The sequence below is a fragment of the Lepisosteus platostomus genome, chromosome 14 (genome assembly GCF_059453375.1).
Source record: "Lepisosteus platostomus isolate fLepPlt1 chromosome 14, fLepPlt1.hap1, whole genome shotgun sequence".
NCBI lineage: Eukaryota > Metazoa > Chordata > Actinopteri > Semionotiformes > Lepisosteidae > Lepisosteus > Lepisosteus platostomus.
Window position 1 is genome coordinate 4989043 of NC_142624.1, and position 15264 is coordinate 5004306.

At 39.8% G+C, this 15264-nt stretch overlaps 1 protein-coding gene across 1 annotated transcript in view; it reads right to left on the reverse strand.

The window, feature by feature from the left end:
• Positions 1-699: 699 nt before the first annotated feature.
• cyp20a1 (cytochrome P450, family 20, subfamily A, polypeptide 1) overlaps positions 700-15264 on the reverse strand; it is a 33103-nt gene continuing 18538 nt past the window's right edge. Inside the window, exons 6-13 of the mRNA XM_088606675.1 lie at positions 13756-13834; positions 12764-12879; positions 11550-11604; positions 10911-11031; positions 9728-9839; positions 6269-6333; positions 5472-5561; positions 700-1948 (exon numbers count right to left, since the gene is read on the reverse strand). Coding sequence (XP_088462801.1) covers positions 1798-1948; positions 5472-5561; positions 6269-6333; positions 9728-9839; positions 10911-11031; positions 11550-11604; positions 12764-12879; positions 13756-13834 — 789 coding nt within the window. The 3' untranslated portion in view covers positions 700-1797. The remainder of the gene's footprint in view (positions 1949-5471; positions 5562-6268; positions 6334-9727; positions 9840-10910; positions 11032-11549; positions 11605-12763; positions 12880-13755; positions 13835-15264) is intronic.

The following is a 15264-nucleotide window of genomic DNA, read 5'->3' on the forward strand; positions in this document are numbered from 1 at the left end:
GCAAATGAATGTATGAATTAATTAAACACATTTGAGAGCATGAGATACAAGCAGGGATGTAGGACATTTGCAAAGCTGTAAGTATTTGCATACAGTTTCCTTTCAATTCAGGTCAGGTCAAAAGTGGACAAGATGCAACAGAACAAGGTCCTAAATTCAGCACAAAATAACACCCTGAACAGGACAAGTATTTCTCATATTTGTATTGGTATTGGAAACATCCTGTAATACTGAATGAAAAAAAAAGCGTGATATCTGCATTGCTGAGAAGTAAAATACTTTTCAGACATTACTAGAGTGCCCATATCGATACTGAATTGAAGCACTATCTCAATGGTATTAACTGGTTCATTACAGTTTCCAGTGGGCAGGTACTCATTTTTAGAACCATGGTGGACTACACCTAATAATCCAAACCTGTCTACTTTTTAACTCAACACAAAACGTATTCATGACAATACTCTTGAACCTCAAAGTCTGAGAACCCCCTCCTTAGATTTTAGATAGAAAAATCTTGATATTCAGCTTTCAGTTTTTTCTTTTCACTTATGCTGACATCAGTCACAATGGGGATTGTAAGAGGACATTTATGACTGGGAACATGCTGCTATGAGCTTCCTCAGTAAACACTAGCATGAAGTACAGTATTACATTCTCTCCTGTTGTTTAATACCGTAGAACAGATGCACACACAAAAGAAGCAGTCATACCACAATTTTAATAATTCCAAGTTTTATGTCAAAACATGCAGGAGAAATAATTAGGAAAGTCATTAGACTGCTTCATGATCAAAGCCTGATTGGTTTATGACATAAGGACAAGGATCCAGCTAATGGGATCCCTGGGGTTTAACACTTTAATTGATGCTCCTGAGAATACGAGTGGCTCAAAACCGGCCACATCGCCCAGCCCTTAGTATACTCTTCTCTGCACATTTTGAGAAACACATCTAGCCCTTGAATAAGATGGGCTTTGTTTTTCCTACAAGGTCTTACACTATACAGAAGAGACACGAACATGCTGAATGAAGAGAAAGACAGATCTGCTACAGGGAAGTCAAAGATGCTTACTGCAAATCGATTCCCGTAAACTGCACCTGAAAGCTGTACTATGCTGGGAGGCGGCTGTGCCAGATCAATACATGGATTGCTGCCTATGATGTTCCTGGTGCTTATCTGCTTCCTCAGTATTCCTCAGCATTCAAAACTCTCTTTTAGTTTAGTCCTGGACATACTCCAGCTTGGGTAATGAAATGTCAGAGACTTCAGTTATGAAAGATGCTCGTACTCCACCTGGCTTTAAATCAAACCATCAAATTAGATGCAAGCAGTCAGCATGATGAGCATTTAATATATACTAAATGGCTATAATATTAGGAATTCCCACTGAAAAATGTTGGGCCTCTGTATGTATGCCTCATGCTTCTGAAATAATTGCAGTCCGGTGTTACCCCATTCTTCTAACATGATCGTCTTCAGGTCTGGTGATGCTGTGGTTCCAAGGCTTTTCAGTTGGGTTGAGATCAGGCGTTTGCTCAGGGAAGGTAATTGAGGTCTGCCTCATATTCCTGAAGACCACCATGTATTTACTGGGAGTTCTTAATATTTTGGTTAGTGAGTGTACTAGAATGGTTAACAGTTCAAGAGAATCTGATAGAAAAAAGTCATGATCTCCTGTGAAAGGTCAGGATGCCATCAGGCATTCCACCAAGGTAGATTTTCAGCCACCCCTGCAGAAACCAAATATCTGTTGCACCCCTGTGCGACTGGATCTCTTGAATAGCCAGCCTTGCCGGACCTAACTCCTCCGGCTCACTGTGATCCAGCTGTCATCCTTGGGAGTGGAGACGAGATCATACCGTGCCTCCACCACCTGGCTCTGGACTTGATGAAGCTTCAGTTTCCTCACAAGAGTGCTGAGCAGCACTGCGGCTACAGTGTAGGCAAACCTACAGAGGCAAGACAAGGAACACGGGACAAAGATAAGACAGGCGTAGGTTGTAATTAGGCTATAAAACCTAACTAGTTTTAATTATAAGGCCAATACCCTGGCTTCTTTCAAGAAATGGCTGTATAAGGTCAAAGGATCAATTAACCACCAGCGACTCAACAAGCTAGGTGGACATATTAGCCACATCTTGTTATTTTTATGTTATTAACCAGAGCACGTCCCTGGCTGTGAACAGTTAGAAAGTATGCTTAGACTTCCAGCAGGAATATTTTAACGGAATCTTCTCACTGTTGTCTTCTATGCCCAACATAACAATTTTGCAGTATTACTTTATCACCTACTACATAACTTCTGGAGTGTGGTTTAAAGAACAGAGCTTGACTCAGTCAGCTGCCTCTTTTTTTCTAATCTTCCTTGGTGTTTTGCATCTGAGTCACAGTCACGCTGCACAGTCTTTGCAGCCCTTGGATTGGTATGGGTATGAATCTGTATGTCATTTACTTCCCTTACCCCACGGGAAGCCTGTGTATAATTTTTGACTCATCTTAGGTTTTAATAGGGAGTGCTGTGTGATCCTGGTTCGTGATGAGAAGCTCTTTATACAGTAAATGCAAATGACTGTTGCTGCTACAGGATAAGAGTTTACTTAAGGAAAATGCAGAGATGTGATGTGTTAAATATATAAGATTTGGAAACAACTGATGAAGACATGTGCCATAGCAGGGAATAGCACCAGGAGGGAAGGAGCAGATGCTATGAGTTTCTAGAGACATATACTAAATTTAGCACATTTAAAGGGAAAGTGGTGTTTATGCAATATTAATACAAATGTTGAAATACCTACAATCTATATTTGCTAGTTGTATAGTTACCTGAGTGTAAGAAACACTGGAATGACCAATTCTTCCAAATTTAATTCCCTCAACTAATTGCTTGATTGATTCCACTACGTCTCTTATCCAGCATGGTGGGTAGTGAAGACAATACACACTATTCTTTGAATAGCATTATTGTACTCTTATAGCCATTCACTATGTTGCACAACACAAGCTCCACAGTGTGTTGCTGGAGAGTTTCCATTGATCCAAGCTCGCACAGTTTGCACAAGTCCCAGATCATTATAGCGTAGCAGCCTGACTGGTCACGATCACCTATTGACTGGGCCCAGGTTTAAAGAGGCTGTATTAACCAGACCCCTCCAGTTTCCCCTCCCATTACCCTTGTGCCACTCTTCCCCTTCAGCATTTACTTGCTGCTGGTCAGAATCTGGAAAAATGCATCCAGCTGTTCAAGCAATGCACTGTAACCCGATTCTTAAGAGGAACCATGCAGCTGTGTACTAAAAAAGCTTTCCACAATTTTACCACCTCTATCTGTGTAGCAGTATATGATTAGGGCACTTCATATTTATATGAGTGATGTAATCAATAGCCACACACTCAGTGATCACACTAATCAGTGCCCTAGTTACATCAAGCATGCAGCCTAGAAGCTTGTTTTGCATAATTTTTTTACTTTTCCATTGTGCTATGTACAAGAGCTACAAAGTTTCTCTGAGCCATGAAAAAATCCAGGGTCCAAAGACAACTCTGCTTCATCATGTAAGACAACACCTGTTCAAACACAACACAAAATCACTCACTGCTGAAACTTTGAAAGGATGCATCTACAGCATTTTAACCACTCCAACTTTGTTTTCATATTCCTGCGTAACCGATTTCTTCCCACTGTGTACTACAGATGCCAATGCAATGTTAATGTGGGAGTGTAATATAAACAGTCCTTACAGCAGTGAAAAAACCATGGAGATCATGGATATCGAATTTTTCTGACAAAGTTTTTCACAAAAGAGAAATTATTATCGGGTATTTAGAGCACAGCTGAAAAGTTCTGGTGAGGACATGATTTCTACTTTCAGTTTTGTACATTTTATACAAAAGAAGTGTTTTACTACAAAGAGGATCATGCCCATAGTTTTTTTTTTTGCATGCACACATACACAAGAACGTTTTGTGTGTGCAACTGGTACATGCAGGACATAGTGTCTTGAGCACTGCATCAAGCTGCGAAGCGCACAGCAAGCAAAAGTGAGAATTTATCCAATGCTGTAAATTAATATATTGTATATATCTGAGGAGCATTAAACCAAAAACATAAATCACCTTTTTTAACTTCTTTAACATTGACATCACATTCCTGTGAGTCAATTATTTCTCTATCTTACTTTTCTTAACCTTTTACAAATTAGGCAAAACATTTTTCTAAAAATACGTATTAAGTCATTTTAGATTAAAAGCCTAAGGGTATATGAACATACATAATACCAAAGTATTACAACAAATCCTGTTATACAGAAGTCAAAATATGGAACATTGAAGATCTAATTCGTTTTCTGTGGAGGCTATGTTTGAACAGATGGCCAGCTTTCTTTCTGTGTCACAAGTAAAGAAATAAGGCCTAGTTGCAGTAAAGGACATAGTCACAAGTGCCCACACTATACACAGTGAAGGAGACGAAGTTCGCAGTGAAGGACCTAACTGCTTTAAAAAACAATACACTGCCTTAGCCATGATAGTATCTGTCCTATTGTACATACAGACATTAGGAACATACAAGTCATTCACACATTTAAATAATTGCCATTTATCTTTCCTTTTTCATAATCCCCAACCTTGAACAGGTGACTTGAATCTGCTCAAACTACAATAGGTGAAAGAATAGCTCCAGAGCCACAGAGAGAGAAAGACTAATTCACTTACTTGTACTCTGCATGAATCTTGTCAAAGAGCAGTATTAAAGGAACAGAAAACTAACTTTACAATCAACAAAAATGTCCATAAAGGTAATAGATATGTGGGGAAAAAACAGGAATAGAGGAAATAGGATGTGGCCAACATTCTAATGCATGTCTTCTTATTTCATACACTGTACAGCCACAGCAGCGAGTGTTGGTAAGGTACTATTAACCAAGGACATACAATTATTTTAGACAAGGGTGTCACTACATTTGCCTCCATACATACAGGTACACATTATGGCTTCTTTAAAGAAATGTACAGAAAAAACCATGACCCTGTATTGTGACCATTTTATTTGGTATACATACCTAAAGTGGAACATGTTGTTACTGTCGTCTACCTAAATCAGTCGTGAGCTGATTTAATATTAATAGTTCAATATTATTAGTAATATTTCTAGTTTCTGAGACAGAAGACAGAGAAGGTATGGGGTAGGAGCTCTGGTCTGTGGATCTGGCAGTGTTCATGCCATTCTGGGGGCTGAACAGTTAAGGCTGATTAATTGCTCAAGGAGGGCCTTGCAGCTGTACATGTATCTACTGCAGACCAGCTCCATAAATCCTCGTTTACCCTGTAAGTACTGTATATACCATTCTCTCTGCCTTTTATCTGCTCCCTCCTGCCATTTCGGCTCACTGAACGAGTCTCGTCAGAGGTGGCTCGTTTTGGAGATGATGGGCGACCCGTTTGAAAATAATGGAATAAAAAACAGCATGTGGCTACCTCAGCTCTGGGCATTCCTGGCTCCCAGAGAAGCCGAGCACAGCGAGATTCCTCCTGGCAGACTCTTCATTAAATCTGTCTGGATCAAACCTGTACAGCAGAGATAAGAAGCCCAGCTTAGTGCCAGCAGTCCTAACAGCTGCCTTTCTGCTACAAGCAAACGGGGACTGTGAAAAAAGGTCAGACGAGGTATGACCTTCACAAATCCACTTGACTTAGCTGAGGTAACACTTTGGGTCTTGGCAGAGCCAAAAGCAGAGCTAAAACACTTCACCCTCCCTCCCGGTATTTTAATGGTATACAAATGTGAGAAGTCCTTCTGGAAACAAGAAGATGGTTATGACAAAACAGTTCAGAGCATTTTACCTGTTGTTATGTTGTGCGTCTATTACATAAGGTTATGCAAACTAACATTCTAATCAAGATGAACTGTATAGGAAAAGGTTTCTAGGAGATGAATTTAAAAAAGACAGGTCTGGTTTATTAACTTGCTGGAGTTTGTTAGCTTACACAGCTACAGTTTCTTGTAAAACTGGAAAAACGCAGTCATGTTATTTAAACCATTCTGGATCAGGTTGTTGAGATAATTTTATCACAATGTCTAGAGGGCTCTAAACTATAATTCCATCGCAACAAATGGACATATGAAGAATTTATCATTTAAATTTGCATGACAAATTCGTTGCGTGAAGTCAGCTACATCGACATCTGGAGGCCACTGGACTGTACTGCATGTGCATCAGGGCAAGCAATCTTACACGCGATTTGCGATCGGCCATATGTTTGAATTCACAAACCTGTAGGGCAAGGTCCATGTGGCATTATCCTGGAGTACTACCCCCAGGGCATAGATCACCAGAGTCTGAAACACATCCAAACATTTTGTAATTAATGAGAGTTAAAGCAGAAATAAGCAGAGCCTAGTGAACAAAGAAAGAGTCAACGAACTACACCCAACCAGGATAACTGTCAGTCATATGCACAGGACTCAGGTAATGTACTAGAGGAAATACTCCATATCTTCTACCAGCACTTACTGTACACTGCACTTTTATGTGTCCCAGATTATAAATATAATCTTTAAATTTGACTGAATTTGTGTGTACATGGTCTGTGGTCTATGTTTATAAAAAATACATATCCAAAATACATAACATCTCTGAAAGACAAATCCCAAATGACTTTATATTTTATGATCTGTTGTTTTCAAAATATACAGTATACCATGTCTATATTAATTGAACATATATTAGTGAACATTTTTGGAACCTTGGGCTCAGAAAATGGGGAAATGGGATTTGATTTTAGGTTTGGTGAAGGCCAGCTCTGTCTCTGCTGATTAGAGAAGGAGGAGCAGTTTGCACAGCACTGTGCTGTGCAAGACGGTCTCTTTGCCAGAGGAGAGATGGTGCTGGATGCAACTGTCAGTCCTGATCAGAACTTAAAGAGGAACTGCAATGCTAGTTTTATATTTTGGGGGTAAAAAGAATCTGCACTGATGAGTGCATTTCAAACCACAATAAAAGTAAAACGTACAGACTAATGTGTAAAACCTTCAACTTACATCACAAAATTGTTAAAATTTCCAGGTATGTGCAGTGTCATGTTCTGCGATTCAAAACGAGGCAACAAAACCTCTGGTGACATGATGTGGCCCTATTACATTGTAAACAAGCAGGCTTGTGAGTACTGTACATCTCTTTTAGCCCAATAGAAATATTGCCCTCGGTTTTGAGACGGTTTTGCCGATAAATAGAACTTACTTTTTTAACTCTGCCTGCAGATCACAATGGAAATTTTCTACTGTGACATATCTGCTGCACAACCTGTCCACTCATACATCGTATGATTCATTCCAATTACGTGACTCATTACATTAGCCATCACGGTGACTAGTGACCAGGAAGGGCTGCTTCATTTGCAGGAACTGTCACGCTCTCCCAAGACAAGACCAGGGGGTTGACAACATGGCAACTTACAGCACTTTCACAAAGTTCACAATTTTCTGCTTAATTCAACAGCAGTTCCCCTTTAATATAAGGGGGTAAGCACACTGTTCCATTATTTTTTTGTTTCCTACTATTAATGTGTAATTAACCACAGTTTCACACAATATCTTTGTTAACTAGTATTAGATTGCTTTCTTTTCATACTAATGAATTGCATTCGCTTATTCTAACTTGTGCAAATCGCCTTATTTTTTAGGCGTGCATGAAAATAAATCATTACAAAAAGCAATTCAAAAAGTAGAAAAACGAACTCTGCCTGAATGATTTATACACTTTGTGTGGAATTTGAAATACAGTTCACTTATGAAGATTAATTAGGCTGAAAAAGCCCTGTGAAGCACCATGAATCAATGGATATGGTAGCAGGCTACTGTCATCTGAAAAAAAACCACTAAAGGTTCTAAAAACTCTGACCTTCTTCCAGTTCTAAACATGCTGGAAAATCATACAGATATAATCAGATCGTGCAAAGTCAGTCTGCTTTTTTACCGTATACAGTCTGCTTTTACACTTTTATACTGTAGCTTTCAAGTCTATTTAAATGACCATAATTTACACAGCTATAACCCTTTCAGAATGCTGATGATTAAATGAGATTGTAACAAGAATAATCAATCAAATTACATGATAAAGACAATGCTATTTATAAAAGCTATTAATATTATTATGGTGTAAATACTGACTATGGATTATGTAGGCATACAAAAAATGTTTTCAAGAAAATGTAACCCAACTATTAGTTGCCAGTCCATCTATCAAATCTAAATGCGCATCCATCAGTTTTTTTATATGTTATTTCAATGCATTTTATTTAAATCCTATCCATGTTGCACAAACTCTATTTCTCTAAAAGAAGAAATGCATTTCCTTCCATATCAATAGTATCTACAATAACTGTGTAATTTATCGGCTTTCAATTTCTGGGAGAAATACTACATTTCAAATAGTTACATTTATACCATATATCAAAATACAATTATAACAAAGCTTTAGAAGAGTTACAAATGCATAGTACTTGACATTAAATCAACTGAAATTGACATTTCATTTTTTGAAAAACCAATGAACAGAGAGGAAATGGATGTCTGATTCCCATGCTGCTAAGCAGACAGTATGAGATTGTAAGGCTGATGAAGAGAATATTTTGATTATATAGAAAAATAAAGGTAAAATGATGGGAGAATCTGACACTAAGCTTTCCCGTGAGAAACCAAGAAAGAAATTAGCTAAGCACCACTGCGCCATTCAAAAGCTTTTAGAAGCCATTCAGATAAAACTACCTCCTTTTATAAAATGTATTATATGGCTGAGAATGATATAGATGCTTCTAAGCAGAGGCCAAATTACAGTTCTGCTGTGTCAGATAAGACTTAAGACATATTTCATGCCTGCTTGTAATGACAGTGTGCGACAAAGTATTCTTTTCAGCAAGTGCACTAATGGCATATATCATCAGAAGATGCAGTAACCAAGAAACTCTCTCATATTATTGCATTGTAGCAAACATGGGTCTATTTTCCCCACACCCTTCATACAACCCAAGCCTGCCAGCAAGCCAGCTTAGGGGGACAGACCACTTAAAACATGAAAAAACTATTTCAGATTCCCTCCTGGATCCTAGTTCTTTTTTTTTTTAGGTCTCCTCTCAAGGAAGATTGCACAATCCTCTTGTCTTCCCTTGGCTCCACTCACACAATGCTCACTAAATCTTGCTAACTTTTCCCTCTCAGTCTTCAGTAAACCAGGTACTGGAATATTCAACTCAATTAACTCCACTCCCAATTATCCGTCTTCAGGAATCACTATTCACTAACACAACTAGGCACTGGAGTCTAAAAGCAGACTCTAACCTTTTTTTCTCTCACTTGTTGATGGTTTTATTTCCTAATAAATAATTAAAACTAAAAAAGCAAAAAGACAGTCTAATAATTTGTAATTGTAATAAATTGTATTATTGCATTATTTGTGAACTGTTATGTGCTACAGGAAAAGGCATTTAAAGAGTGCAAGTACTGTGTATTATCAGTTACAGTAAAATAAAACCATTAGAGTCCAGGGAATGCTAAATGAATGTCAGTCTCACCTTTCTTGCCAGCCTACGTCTATGATGTTTCAGGCAACCAACCTAAACTTTGATCTGCATCTTACAGTTGCTCAGCCTGCTGGGTCATGCTCCTGCAGTGCCAGGGCTGAAACGAACCTCAGCAGACTCACAGTAATTAAAACTCACAAAGGATTCTTGAGTACCTCTTTAGGAATGACATGCTGATCCACTTTCCCCTCCACCTCCTGCAGTCGGGCTGCGATGGGGGTGAGTTTTGATACTCGTATTGTTTCGTTCAGCACCTGCCGACAGTACCTGCAACACAGCACAATGCCACATGGCTACACCATCGCACAGCTTCCTGTACACCTCCTGACCAACTTATATGGTCAAGCAGAGCACTAGAATGGACTGCACTGTGAAGTATGTGCTTTATATTTTTATCAAAGATTCTAAACATGTGTTGTCACACAATTGTCATGTGCAAACACGTTTAAAAAACATTAGAGATTGCACTGTTCTAAAAAGAGGCTTGCATTCACTATAATTAATAATTAATTGCTTACACTTATACAGTATAGCGCTTTTTTCTGGACACTGCACTGCATTTTATAGCGCTTTACAGGTAATGGGGACTCCCCTCCACCACCACCAATGTGCAGCCTCCACCTGGATGATGCGACGGCAGCCATAGTGCACCAAAATGCTCCCCACACACCAGTTATCATTGGGGAGGAGAACAGAGTGATGAAGCCAGTTGATGGGGATTATTAGGAGGCCATGATTGGTAAGGGCCAATAGGAAATTTGGCCAGGACGCCGGTGTAACACCCCTATTCTTTTCAAGAAACGCCCTGGGATTTTTAATGACCACAGAGAGTCAGGACCTCGGTTTTACGTCTCATCCGAAGGACGGCACCTGTTTACAGTATAGTGTCCCCGTCGCTATACTGGGGCATTAGGACCCACATATACCACAGGGTGAGCGCCCCCTGCTGGCCCCACTAACACCTCTTCCAGCAGCAACCTTAGTTTTTCCCAGGAGGTCTCCCATCCAGGTACTGACCAGGCTCACACCTGCTGAGCTTCAGTGGGTTGCCAATTGTGAGCTGCAGGGTGATATGGCTGCAGCCGACATACAGTAGGTGTACGTTTTTTTCTCTGCACTGATGTTGGGTCACTTATGAAATGCAGCAACTAAAACGTAGCCTGCTACACGTTTAAGGACTGAAAACGAACAGTTCAAATTAATCCTATAATTAGGTCAATTAAGGGTTAAAGTCTATAACAGAGAACTCAGATGGAATGATAAGCAGGAGGCTTGTGGATTCCATTCCCTGCTCTACTGTACACAATCTGAAATTTTCCAAGGAGAACAGTAACTCACTTGAGTTGATCTATCTTGTCCAATGAAATGGGATCTTCTCCAAGGACCTGGCTGAGCTCTTCGAAAAGCTTTTCCTGAGCTTCTTCTGAGGTCGACAGGAAGTAAACGGCCCAGCTACACACTAGAATAGAAACAGGATAACGGGGGGACACACTGGGTAAATTGCTCTTGTCATAGGATAAGAAAGATGATATGAAATTTAAAAATATATATTTAATTAAGAAAACAGTAACAAAAATATTTTGAATATTTAAAATGTTCAGTTTTTTTTACAATCCTGATAATTAATATGTCCGCCTACGTCACACTGTCTTTTTCTACTTGGAGAGTGATGAGCTACTCACTTGGTCTGAAACTAAGCATTGCATATTTGATCATTAATAAACTTATAAATTAGGGTTATATCTGTTATAACTAAACAGGCCACATTTCTAGTTTAGTCCTAGTTTTTAAAGCACAAAATACACACAAAAAAGCATTCTCAAAAGATATGCAAACAAGCCATTAATAATACAGGTAAATGCATATTTTTTCATAATTCTCTGTGCTCAGTTCAACAAAACAAGCCATATGCGTATCATATTCATATATAACGGTGTTTGAAAACACTACTGAACCGAACAAAGTGAAAACACTCACAATTAGCAGTGATCACACAGCCAGCCAGAGTGAAAATCATACTGTCTTCTACAACCTAAAAACAGACCATAAATATAGTTACAGACAAAAGCAGTTTATGTTCTAATATTCTTTATCTAGTTCCCCACAAATACAATATTTTTGAAGTCACTCAACAGGGAACTTAGCACACAGTGATATAGCGGGCTTCTAAATAAAATCTACACGAAATAACATGGAAGTAATCAGGGGTCATTTTAGCTATGAGACAAGTTTTCCACTTACTGGTCTTACTGGTGGAGGTATCTGTGCAGTTGTAGAAATACTGCATCCATTCCTTTGCTCACTGCTTCTTCCAGTTCAAGGCCTTGGGGGAGCCGGAGCCTATGCCTATGCACGATTGGGCACGATTGGGCACGATTGGCCACGATTGGGCACGCCCTGGATGGGATGCCAGTGCACCGCATGGCAGACGCACAGACATGCCCATACTCACACCAGGGCCAGAACACCTTGAGGAACCCCACAAGAACACGGAGAACACACAAACGCCACGCTCAAGTGGGGAATCGAACCCAGGGTGCCAGTGCTGGGAGGCAGCAGTGCTACTATTGATTCACTGCATCTTAAATTATTTGACAAGGAATTTACAGTTGGCGCGATATCAAAGGATTTGAAGTACAAAGGCACTAGTCAGACCTCAATTTAGAATATGATGTCCAATTTTGGTCATTATATAAGAAATAATACACTAAAGTCAATATTTAACAATTTGTGCTAGGGCTAGACAGCAATTTCACATAGTAATTAGCTTGAAGCTGTAAGCTGTATATTAGGTCAGGAATTTGCCTATAGTACCTGAGAAAAAAAGTTTTGAGATATCACTGTTGTCGATTATTGTGGGTTAATCATTGTTTAATGTATTAGAAAGCAAAGAAAATATCTCTTTTTTTATATCTCATATATATATTCAGGATATTAGTGAAATCAAAATAAAATGTTTTTTACAGTCAGTAATAATGGCCTCTGAACTTCATAGGTACATTTGTAAACCCAGCTAAAAGGTATTCAGTGAGAAACTTTGTTTCAGTTTTGCTTTTCAGATCCACTTCTGAACTCTACTGAATCTTAATTATATCTTGTGTGTTTTATGTGTTGCAAAGATAAAGAAGCCAAACTGTTGACTTTGCTTACACATTGCGTTTTTAACTAAATATTTGTGTAAGGATGTTTACCTGTTTCTCAGTGAAGTTGCCCTGTAGCAGTGTGTCAATGAAGGCAAGATGGCTGAAACTCTTTCCTTTTCTCTCCCTGGCCACTGTCTTCAGCACCGTCTCCATGTCTGACAGAGCTGAAACACAGCCAGGAGCAACATTTACAGTATTTATACCAGGCCTGGAGGGGCAGAACATTTTCTTTGAAGAATGTGCTTAAAGCCCACCTAAAGCAAGCTCCCAGTGGCCCATTTATAGTGTAGGAAATGTGTTATATTGTATGCACAACTGAATGCTTGATTAATCTGGCATCTGGGTTAATTAAGCAGCAGCATTACCACCAGGTTACCAGATGTTGTCAGATCTCAAAAGCTAAGCAAGACTGGGACTGGTCACTACTCAGACAGAAGACCTTCCAGGTTGCTATTTCACATGGTGTTTTGTGGAACAATAGGTGATGCTCTTCTGTTGGACCCAGAATTTCCAAACCAATGCACCAGTATGGTGACCAAGGACAGTGTGCTGCAGGAAATGTTGTCATTGAGATGAGATGTTGAACCAAAGAGCTTGATTAATCATTCTTTAAAAAGCTCATGGCCCTTTTCAAAAGAGAAGGGGTATTAACCCTGGTATCTAAACTAAATTGCATTCTGGACTTATTCAATCTGGTCTACTTAAGGTTCCTCCTTAATTCCCTTGGTATAACAATTTCACACTTATCTAAACATGCTAAGTCTCCCTTGAAAAAGCAATCATCATCTCAACATGAACACCAGGTTACGTATACGGAATGAAGACTTTCACAACTAAGGTTCTACAAGTCAAGTTCTTTTAACGTGGCACACTATCCCTATATGTAAGTGATCTGAAATTATACGTGTTTTTCTTTTGTGGGCTATCAAGTGCATTATATACAGTAGTTTCATTTTTTGTTTAAAATATATATGCAAGAACAGAACTTAAGAACACTTAAGAACAAGACCTGTCAAATAACATCCAAAGGCCAAACTCACCATCCTCATAGTGCTTCTTCCTTGTTGTGCTTTTGTCAAGAGATCCATCCAAGTAGCCTTTCCCAATCTCTGACCAAACCTGCGAAGACAACACGTATCTGAGCTTGCTTTGAGAGGGGCTGCCGTAACATGTCAGCAAAAATCCGAATCCTGTCCTAAATCCCCAAGAGTAAAAACATGCATCTCTCTGAATTCCCATTGGTTTACCTGACAGAATAGTAGTGAGTAGCAGTCTTGCAAAATTAAATAGCCCCTAGCGCATTTAGTTTGGTGTATTTGAGTGACAAGGGGTGCTTAATGTATAGCAGCAGGGATGCAAGAGGTGTCAGATTTGGACCCAGTGAACGGCAGGTGTTTCTGGGAGATTGACAGGGATGACACAGGTAAAACAAAAACCACTTCCCCTGGTGCAGTTTGGAATTCACATCACCTGGTTGTCAAATTAGATTCTTTTCTTGTCATTTCAAGGGGAGGTAAACCACCTGTTGGCATTGATTGCAGCAAGATTCATTGCCAGCAGCCATATCACCCTGCAACTCACAACTGGCAACCCACTGAAGCTAAGCAGGTGTGAGCCTGGTCAGTACCTGGATGGGAGACCTCCTGGGAAAAACTAAGGTTGCTGCTGGAAGAGGTGTTAGTGGGGCCAGCAGGGGGCGCTCACCCTGTGGTCCACGTGGGTCCTAATGCCCCAGTATAGTGATGGGGACACTATACTGTAAACAGGTGCCGTCCTTCGGATGAGACGTAAAACCGAGGTCCTGACTCTCTGTGGTCATTAAAAATCCCAGGGCATTTCTCGAAAAGAGTAGGGGTGTAACCCCGGCGTCCTGGCCAAATTTCCCATTGGCCTTAACCAATCATGGCCTCCTAATAATCCCCATCTATGAATTGGCTTCATTACTCTCTGCTCTCCTCCCCACTAATAGCTGATGTGTGGTGAGCGTTCTGGTGCACTATGGCTGCCGTCGCATCATCCAGGTGGATGCTGCACATTGGTGGTGGTGGAGGGGAGACCCCATTACCTGTAAAGCGCTTTGAGTGGAGTGTCCAGAAAAGCGCTATATAAGTGTAAGCAATTATTATTATTATAAGATAAAACAATCCTGTTTATTTTCAGAATCTCTTTGTTTTAGTTGTTGAAATGTTCTTTCCTCTGGTGAACACTTCCAGCAGTGGAAATTACATTTCTATTTTTGTGGATTAAGAGTACTTGCGTTGTGGGGTTCTAATCAACCATTGCTAGCCACCCAGCTCAACCTTGCACCGGCTCTGTATAGATGAAGACAGCATTTGCCTTTGGAATGTGAACTTCTCATATATAATTCTGCCCTCTGCAAGTCTTGCGGTACAAAAAGGACTGTTTAGAATCGAACGGAGGGCTGATGCATCTAAAGCTCCCAGGAGCTTGTCAGCATGACTAAACCAAGGAAATTCTGGCCCACCCTGGCCTTTGACAGTTTTGAGCTACTGCTATAGGAACCTAGGTTACTGTCAATCTAAGTCCAA